Here is a 10,234-nt window from a genome sequence, read left to right as displayed (position 1 = left end):
AAGGAAAAGCAGGAATCTTCCAGAGATCCTTTGGCTCCAAAAATCAGTTCTGACAGTTCAGTTGTTGTCGTGGTTTAACCTGGCAGGCAGCCAAATACCACGCAGCCGCTCACTCACTCCCCCCGCCCCCCCAGTGGGACGGGGAGAGAATCGGAAGGGTAAGAGTGAGAAAAACTCGTGGGTTGAGATAAAGACAGTTTAATAGAACAGAAAAGGGAGAATAATGATAATAAATAATGATAGAATATACAAAATGAGTGATGCACAATGCAATTGCTCACCACCCGCGCTGACCGATAACCAAGTAGCGATCGGTACTTCCTGGATCACGCCTACCGTTCATATACTGAGCATGACGTCACATGGTATGGAATACCCCATTGGCCAGCTGGGCTGGCTGTCCTGATTATGTTCCCTCCCATCTTGTGTACCTAGCTCAGTCAGTAGGCACGGGAGCTGTCCTTGGACTAGGAGGGCACTTAGCAACAACTGAAAACATCAGTGTGTTATCAACATTCTCCTCATACTAAATCCAAAACACAGCACTAGGAAGAAATTTAACCCTATCCCAGCCGAAACCAGGACAGTTGTGAACAAATCTAAACATTGGCCAAGTTTTCACGCTTCAAAATTTGCATTTTACCAAGAATCAAAATTTCTGGTAAAAGCTTTCAGGCAAACATGTCCAATCAGCAAATGCACCAAATTGTGTTTCACCTGTCAGCGTAGGTTACAAAATCCTTCAAGCAGTCCCATTAACAACTCCATTGCTGCCCCTGGTGGAGTGCTGCAAACATGTCAGGACTTAGCTAATATTTACCCAGAACGTCTTTGGTGTATTAACAGCACGTTCAGAGTAAACTCCGCTGTCCAGCCTCCACAGCTGAAAGGCTTGGTATGTCCGTTCAGTAACGCACATCAATTTTAACACTGGTTTTCTACAGCAGAGGTATTCCACAGTGACTGGATTTGAGACATGCAACCAGAGGACACATTCAAAAGGCATCTTTCCACAGTCTCCATGACCCATCCTGTAAAAGTATCAGGCAGAAAGACTTGGCGAGCGCATTTCCAGTTCAGAGGCAGCTCAGCTTCACTGGAGTAGGAGGGATTTACAGACAGGGTAGGTCTGAGCCACCTCTCCCTAGTGTTAAAGCAGACACGGTACTGCTATGCTAGGAGAGGAAAGGGAGTTATTGCAAACCATTAAAGTAGCACCTACTCCTGAGCTGCCAAATTAATGTTTCATTGTGAACCACATATACCCAGTTAGGGATGGGGGGCCTGGGACGTCTGTAGAGATACTACACAGCTGGTCCTGAAGGCTGGGAGTGACACAGGCACTTTCTGAATTACCCGTTTTTAATACCCATCTTAGAAGAGGCTCGAACACAGTGCGTGGGTGGTTCTGTTACACCAGCAACAGGCAGCAGAACAAAAGGGACTGTACGTAAAAGTCCTGTCATACAGGCTGCAAACATGGGCTTTGCTTCTGCTGCTGTTGCTGCATTTTCAGATCTTTGCAAGATGTGGAAACGACTGGGGAAGAACTCGAGCTGTGATGTGAAAAAGCTCAAGCTTAATGATGAAACCCGGAAATCAATCGGAAGGAGGCACAGCTCTGGCAGACCCCTCCGTGTCTTTTGAAAGCAAGCCATTTTCAAAGGGCAGACTCATGAGGATGGAGATGGGAATTTCCCAACTAGAAAAGCCAATGCAGCTGTCATGCAAGAACAGGCTGGCTTCAGCAGATGGAGCGTGACAGCAAGAATTCTTCAGGCTTGCGTGCAGCAATTTCTACAATGGGTATAATCCAGAGGATAGTGGAAAAATCAATAGATGGATAATGTTAAGGATATCAATAGGATTGAAGCTCTAAGGCTGAATTGTACACATGGAGAACTGACACTGACACTAGTTTGCCGCTGTCCTCAAAAGTTTTGTCCTGATGCGGAAGCACTCAGCATTCTGGACATCAGCATGAGAGCAGCAGTATCCCGCACCCATCATGGCGGTAATGGAAAAAGATTCATTCTCTTGCAAATGACATTCTGCATGTCTGAGAAAATTTACTTTCCGCTCTGAGTATTCTCTGAAGCGAATTTAAGGACTGATTACCAGATGTTCAGCGGACAATCTGGAGGTGTGTTATGTCAAACATTTCACCAACGCTATAAGACAATAGTTATGGAAAATTAAATGCAAAATAATGCATTGCTTCATTTTCCCTGTGTTTTGCCCATGCTTGTTTAGAGCACAACTCAAAAGGGATTAACATCCTCACATCTGAAGTGTTGTTCCTCCTGCTGTACAATGTAGGAAAAGCACTTGGGAAAACAGTAGAAAAAGCTGCTGGCACTAAGGGCTTTCCAGCACCTCAGGAACTCGGGGTTTAGGCTGAGCAGTGCTAACCGATGAAGCTGAACTTCAGTGAATGGACAGGCTAAGAAGGTCCAAGAATAATATAAGGAATTTGTCTGACTTCCTATTAATACTCGTTTCTTTAGGCCAGCCCTAGCAGTTTCTATTGACATCAGTCAGAAATGCTCCTAGGAACGCTGCAGCCAGCCCTTCTTTTCACATTTGCCTCAGAAAATGGAAAACCAAAAGGGGCAGAGAGAAAAGCGCCCCACAAACCCCGGTGTGAGGAAAAGAGAGGGCAAGTTCACAACTCAGCTTGCCCAAACGTCTCCAGGAACTCCTGGCACAGAGCTGCCAAGACTGGCCGGCTTCCCTGGCACCCTTTCAGAGGTGAGTCAAGCACATCCTAACGACCTACGCAGGAGCAGAGGATTTTAGGTCCAATATCTTCTGATGACAAAGAAAGGATTTACACCTTCATAGTAAAGTTTGAGCTTGCCTGTACATGGCACAGAGGTGCAAAAGGGCAGGACCTATGTCAGTCTGCGTTTGCTATGCAAACGCCCTCTCACCCATTGCTTGGTGGCAGAGGGAGGATGATGTTCATGAACATCATTTGATGTTCAATGCTCTCCTATTGAAATGCAGCATGAATCCCTACAAAGCTGCAGGTTGTCTGTTTTCACAAGCCTGGCTCCCCCGCAGACCAGGATATTACAGCTGTAGGGGATTAACACCACACTGCTGCCAATATCCTTTGAATGGAGGCTCCGGTCCCACGTAGCTGGGGCAAAAGATCAGTTCTGCTAAGCAAGCAGCACAGGTAAGGCAGGGCACCAAATACCATTTATTTCCTGAACCGTGCTGCCTTGCAGGGTAAAGTCTTTTAATGGAAGCAAAAGGGAGAGTTGTTACGGGGACTGAGCCGCTGAGTATTGGCCAGTGTTCGGTCATGGAGCCAAACAGAGCAGTGCTTGTGAACAAAATGGCATTTTCTAAACCCCTCTATTGACCCATCTGTGAAACAAAGGAGGAATGTCTCTCCTAAGTACTTGCTGCAATGCCCTTTCTTGCCTGTTATTTTTTATTTCTGTTTCGGAGCAGCTAGAGAGCAGCAATCGGCATCTAGCTGTAAAGAGGCTGCCACATGCAATTACAGAGGGAAAGTCTTGAAGGACACAGTGCCGAAGCAGAGAGACATTTGAAATAAACTTAAAGGGAACAGCTTTGTTTAGCTGCCTGGCCTTTTGCTGCCCTGTAATTCTTTATGTCAATTATAATAGAAAGATCAAATTTCTCATTTTCCCATCTCTGTATCTAGAGAAATGCAAAAACTCTTACACTTGATCTCTCCGAACCCTCCTTTCCCAGATTCACTTACCGATACTTCGTCACTGTCACCTCTTTGACGACGGCCTGCTTGCATGCATGCGCGCGTTCAGAAGAGTTGCTCCGGTAAATACAAAGGGCCCAGTTTCCAAATCCCATCCTGCTCCGCATCCCAACAGCACTTAATTTGTAGAGTAACCTATTTCTGTCAGCTGCTTCCTTCTCTCCAGGCTTGCTATCCCTGTTAGATTTCATTACAAATTATCCAGGATTTAACTGGGAATGAGGTCCAGGTTATTTCCCCACCTACGCAGACACAAGGAGGTCCAGAACGATGCATCTCCTGTGCCAAGATGATGGGAGAAGGGAATACTGTCCTCGTGGCATTGCTCTTGCTTTCTCCTTCTTGATGATGTGGGAGCACTCCAAGGACACAAGGAGGGCAGATATGGGAAACCATCACAACTCCAACGTGAAGCTTCTTCCTTGCAAGCAGTGTGAGATACAGAAGACATGTGGAGCAGAGCCTTCCCTGAGGCCCGGTGAGGATCCGCCTGACGTCCCCATCCAGTCCTGTGGGTTCCCCCCCGGTTCTTTGCCCTCTGCCTGCCCATCAAGGCCACTTTGTACTTACATGAACAGCACGTGGAAAGGATAGCTCATCAGAAGCAGCCTGCGTTTATCCACGCACCAGAATGGAGGCGAGTCCTGTCTCCGGCCTGGCACTGTGATCCAAGATACACAGAAAACCTTTCCCCTCTTCAATGCTCTAACTCCTATAGAAAAGGAATGGCCCCAAGAAATGGGGAGCATCGTATGCTATGCAATGTTCTACTATTACTGTGCCTACACCACCCAGCACCCACAAACATGGGCAGAATAGGGAAATGCAAAAGCCCGAATTCACGTATGCACTGAAGATCCTTCTGCAGTCTGCAGGAGCGGGCTGCCAGGTCTTGGATAAGCCAGATCTTATCTCATAGTAGTTAACTCTGAGGAATAACATGCAATAATCCATGTATACTTTTATTTTTAATCTTTAGCTAGTACTTTGTGAGGCTGAACAAAGACACAGACGTGTTCAGGATTCTACCGAGGGTGCATCTGTCTCTGGATGAAAGGATCCCGACATCAAACTGACTGCAGCTGGGCTGGAAAAAGTTTTAAATCACTGTGATCAACACAAGTTTTGCACCCAAGTACAAATACACATACCGTGATTTCCTCTGGGTGACAGGCAAATCCTGTTATTCTACTTATGAATGGGCCTCATTAAGTAGAAAAAAAAATTGTTGGTGCAACCTGTTCCTTTTTAAATTAAACATATTAAAGTTGATAGATACCCCTAATTCTCTGCTCAGCCTTTTATGCATTGCAATAACACTGCTCCCATTGTTAGGGAAAGTCTTGAGTTTGCATAATCTGCTTTTCATTTCCCTGGCAGCTGCAGATCATTCTTGGTGACTAAATTAAAACAGTTTCTTTCAAGAATCCACCAGATCTGTCCTTCTTTTTCCTCCCTGTACCTACAAGTTAGGAAGAAAATAAGAAAACAAAACCTTACCAACAAGCATTAAATCCTATCAGATCAGGCTGGAAGGTCACCTCATCCATCCCTCTGCCCTAAGGCAAAAATCAACTCTTCTTAAGCCATCCCTGACAGATGCTCATCTAACTCTAAAAAACATCCATTGGTGATTTCACAGCCCGTTCCTTGGCTTACCTCATGGCTGCAAGTCTGACCTAAATGTCCCTTACCACAGTCAAAGCTCCTCACTGCTTGTCCTGTCCACACTGGACTTGAGGAAGACTATTTCTCTTTCAAGAAGAGTATTTCTTCTCTCTTTGAAGCAGCCCTTTACATGCATGTCAAGCTTTCCCATGCTTTTCACTCCTCTTGTCTCTTACAAACATACCTGTCTACAACTTTTCTGAATCAGCCCCATTTCAGAGCCCAGCACTCCTGAACAGGCAAGTCTAACTGCTCCTCAGCCCATTTCTGCTCCTGCATTTATCCTTTTGTACAGAAGCCAGTGGAGAACATGGGAGGTCGAGGTCAGCGAGGGACAGGTAGGGAAGAGGCACTGAGAGGACTCTAGGACAGCTTTTAGGCTGGCGTACACCAGCCGCACCCAGTCGCGATGCCTGCTGGCAGCACGGTGTTAGGCTGGCGCTGATGGGCTGACCGCAGCACTCCCAGCGCCCGGGCAGGCGGCTGGATGCTCACACAACGCATCCAGCGCCAGACCAGCCAGCCCAACCGTGCAAACCTAGCAAAACCCGGCGGTGTGGACTCTGCCAGTTTTGAGGACGACACCGTAAGTAGAGAGGAAGCACAGGGAGTGAGCTATGTGGGTGGAAAAGTGGGGAAAAAACCAGGAAGTTCAGCAGAGGAAGGGGAATGAAACTGAGATAAGTCAAAACCTGCAGTGAGCTGCTTTCCCCCACTTGCCCCTTGCTAGACCTGACCTTGACTTCGAAAAAACCTCCAATTTTCTGAAAGGCAGCAAAAAGAAAACCAAGGCATGAGGTCTCGCAATCAGTTCAGAGGCTTACAGCAGCATCTAATACTAGCATTTTACATGTCATCTAACACAGCACTAAGCCTAGGAGGTTTTTGGATTTCTGTAACTAAGTTGACAGCTTTTATTACAGGACGTGGTTCTGCCAGCACTTAGCCTTGTGCACACAGACCTCCTGGCTCTTCTAGCCCAGCGAGGCTGCTCAGACTCCTGTTTCGGGCCACTCTTAGTACACTCAGCAAGTACTGTGCTCAGCTCTCAGCGCAAGGGAAGCATCCGGGCCGACCCGACACGTAATAACCAGAGGTTATTGTAGGTGCCAGGTCTGAAAATCCCCAAGGTCACCGGGCAAGGCTCGCCTTGGAGGGCAAGGCAAGCGGCACAGCACTGCTCTTCACTGGGGAGGCAGACTCTGCTGCGAAGGGACGGCCCTGCTCAGGATCTCATCTGGTGACTGATTTGCGCTGACACGCTGTTCCAATCACAGCAATTTTGCATGATACCAGCTGCTTTTCCGGATGCAGGGAAGAACAGGCCTGACAAATAGGATAGTATAAATGCACGTTAAGGACATTACTCCAGAACTCCCAGCTGTTATGCTTTCACGGTGAGAATTTAAAGATATCTTGTTAAAGATGTAACACAATGGCAGCATTAACAGTTTCCTCCTGTTTTCCCTTCTAAGTGCCCAATCCTACAGAGCTTTATTAATACAGGCTGAAATTTCAAGATTTAAAGGCTAACTAAATCCCACTTAAAACTTTCACAAAGGGGATTAACTGGAACTTACCCGCTGCTCACACTGCTGTTCGCTTTCTGCAGGAGGGGCAACTCCCATGCACGTGCCTTTTGGGTTTACGCTGTAAGAGGCTGGCGGGAGCGGAGGTTGCACCCAGCCCCGCTGCGGTGGGGGGCAGCAATCAGGCAGGCAGCTGCTGAGGACAGCAAACCGCACTCCTGCCAGGTTGCGACTCTGCATGCTTGAGAAAAGACAAAAGCATCCCTTCTAGGCATTGCGTTTACTTGCAGTTTATAACAGCTAAAAACACAGGAAATGTAACTAAAACGCCTTTCCAAGGGAAACCAAAACTAACTTTACACATTTCCATACCCAGAGAAACGACCCACACAAATAAAACCAAACCAGTCCACAACGCCGCACCAAGCTGAGCAGAGAAAGGGAGCCTCTAGTTACTGAGAGCAAACAGTGCCTTGGCGCCAGTGAAATGCCAAACGTTCAAAAATACAAACCCAGGGCTTAAGAAATTTTCCATGTGACAGTTGAAAATTAAAAATTATAGTGTTCTATTCTGTACATGGCTTAAGAGAAATAAAACTTGTGTGTACTGCCATTAGCCTATGTAAAAGAAAAGACAGAGATGAAAAGATTCACTTTTTTAGATAAAAAGCACGTATATAACAGTATACCGATATTACCCAATTGAAATTAAATTCCTATGCATTCGATTTCACCCACCTGTAACAAAATGCTGAACAGAAGAACACAGACTACAATAGACAAATTAAACAATTTTCTATTTTATAGAAAGGACAAAGTCATTAAATGGGTTCATTTTTACATTTATTTGACGAAACAGTGTACACAGTGTTAATCTTTGCAGAATAATAATCACATACACACACAATGAATGGTTCTGAGACCAGAAGTTAGATACACAGTGTGCGACAACATTGCATAAACAGTTCTTCCACAGAATGCTTCTATTAAAACACATAAAATAGAGTGTGACTTTTTTATTTATTGTGGTGAGGTAAACATTTCTTCCTTCAAAGCAGTGTGCTTCTATGCACCTTCATGAGAACTGCTAACGATACCCTTCTCCTTCATTCAGTCAATAAGTACATACCTAGTGGCATATTTATTGCTATTCTAATGGTCATACATTTTTTCCGTGAGCAATATGTAGAGAAAGGAATGGAGAACAAAAAACCTACAGTAATTGATGATAGCAACCTATCTATACTATTTGTGTCAAGAGCCAGAGATTAGTGCAGATAATTTATTTTGAATGTAACAGTTTTAATGGAAATGTCAAGAAAAATTTATTTACATTTTTCTAAGTAGAACATGGTATTGATTAGAGCCGCTCAAAAATCACAATTAAGAATTTATTAGACAAATTTTTACCTCTCTGCCCATTTACAACACCAGATCATAATATCCACTCATTTGTTCACTGTTCAAATTTATTGATGATTTTCGGCATGTAATTCCTGGGCTGAGCGAGATTTGTACCGAGTTCTTCAGTTACACAAGCCATTTGGTATTGTCTTCTGGTTCCCTGAATGAATGATTTGTGTAACTAACAGCTTGAATTTTGACTGTTACAAAAGAATATATAATCAAAATACATCTCGGTCAATATCTGAGTACTGAAACTTTTTTTTTCCTTGTACATATTTTTACTGATGCCTGAGAAATCAAATACTTTAAAAATGGAAAAGTTCATTTGTGTTTTATTCCCAATAAATCAGAAATGGCTTTTGGAAGTGAAATCAATTGAAGAACACTCCATGCTTCTGACAGAAAACTGCTTCAGGTTCTCATCTTATTTTAAAACCTCACAGCAGTGACATACTTACGAAAGAAGTTATTTTAAAAAGTTAGCAGCCATTTTCTTACTGGCAGACCTCCTAGAGCTCTCTGTATGGCACTGTGACACCTAGAAACACTGCACCTCATTCCCAAAAACTAGAAAATAAAATGAATCACATTTCACCGGCTTATAGGCACAGTATAAGAGTGGAAGGTCCTTTTCCTATTGTGAGGTATACTTTGGCATCTACAAAAGAAAATCATCTTAAGGCAAGACGTGTGATTTCTAAAAAAGAAAATAAACATTATTCATCTGAATAAAAATAGATATTGTAAGCACAATTTTTTACATTACTGTAAAAGTCCATAAAAAATATAAACCCATTATTAGTTTGCTGACTCTTTACAATATAAAAAAGTGAATGAAAATATTGTGTTTGATTAAAGATCAATCCTGTTGATAGAAGTCAATTATTAATTATTGTATCTTATCAGGAGTTTATCAGTGATAATTTTGGAAGGAAAGCAGAAAAAAATAATAAGTATTACTTATTACAATTCTGAATAACAAAATTACCAAAATTAGATGAAGACATACAAACTTTCCAAGAACGTAGCTGCAAAATTTCCGAAGCCTATCCTGCAAGCCTATGGCCTGAGTTTGCCATATATTACAGATTAAATCCACCAACACTGATGACTGCTTAGAAAAACTCCACTAGTCCTCTCTGAAATAACAACAGGAATGACGTCTTGTGAAACACACACACTTTCCATGAGAATAATCTTCAAGTTGTTATTTTTTGGCCACGCTAGCCACTGCCTTCTTTGCTGCATCCTCAAGGTCATTTGCAGATGTGATGGGGAGTCCACTTTCATTCAGAATACGCTGGGCTTCATGAACATTTGTTCCTAAAAAGGAACATCGACTATAATTAGTAATTAATATTAATGAATAATGAGTATTTTCTATTAAATCTCTATAAAAGTAGTTAATGCTTCAAACTACACATCATTTCAGTTTAACAACAGATTCAATGGTTCAGACTGAGCTGAGAAGAAGGAACTCCTAACTTCAGTAACAATTTTGACAGACAATGCAATCTGACAATAGCACTTGCATCCACATGAGGAGCTTTGTGAAGATCAGAGGTCAATCCAACATCCACCAGTCAGTAGGGACATCCAGCAAGAGCAGTGGATAACGGATCATGTATCAGGCCTTTAAGACACTCAGAAGATTTAACACGTTTATTAGCAACAATCAGCTACAGCTACTCAGCAGTCAGTGAATCAACTATAACTAAAATTCACCCATGTTAACTGAAAGCTGCAAAACGGGCTATTGGAAGACAAAGATTTGGGCAATACTGAAAATCGAACTGATTTTGAGTTGCTATTGAATACACCTTTTTGCATTTCTGCTAAATAAGGGGAACATACAGAGCTCTGAAGCATTCAGCAC

At 43.4% G+C, this 10,234-nt stretch overlaps 1 protein-coding gene across 1 annotated transcript in view; it reads right to left on the bottom strand.

The window, feature by feature from the left end:
• Positions 1-7,777: 7,777 nt before the first annotated feature.
• The window catches only part of SUCLG2 (succinate-CoA ligase GDP-forming subunit beta), a 130,025-nt gene continuing 127,568 nt past the window's right edge, over positions 7,778-10,234 (bottom strand). The window contains exon 11 of the mRNA XM_075158678.1: positions 7,778-9,681. Coding sequence (XP_075014779.1) covers positions 9,566-9,681 — 116 coding nt within the window. The 3' untranslated portion in view covers positions 7,778-9,565. The remainder of the gene's footprint in view (positions 9,682-10,234) is intronic.

Source organism: Calonectris borealis, chromosome 10, assembly GCF_964195595.1.
Source record: "Calonectris borealis chromosome 10, bCalBor7.hap1.2, whole genome shotgun sequence".
Lineage (NCBI taxonomy): Eukaryota > Metazoa > Chordata > Aves > Procellariiformes > Procellariidae > Calonectris > Calonectris borealis.
Note: the sequence above shows the minus strand (reverse complement) of the source record. Positions and strands in the feature narration are given on the sequence as shown.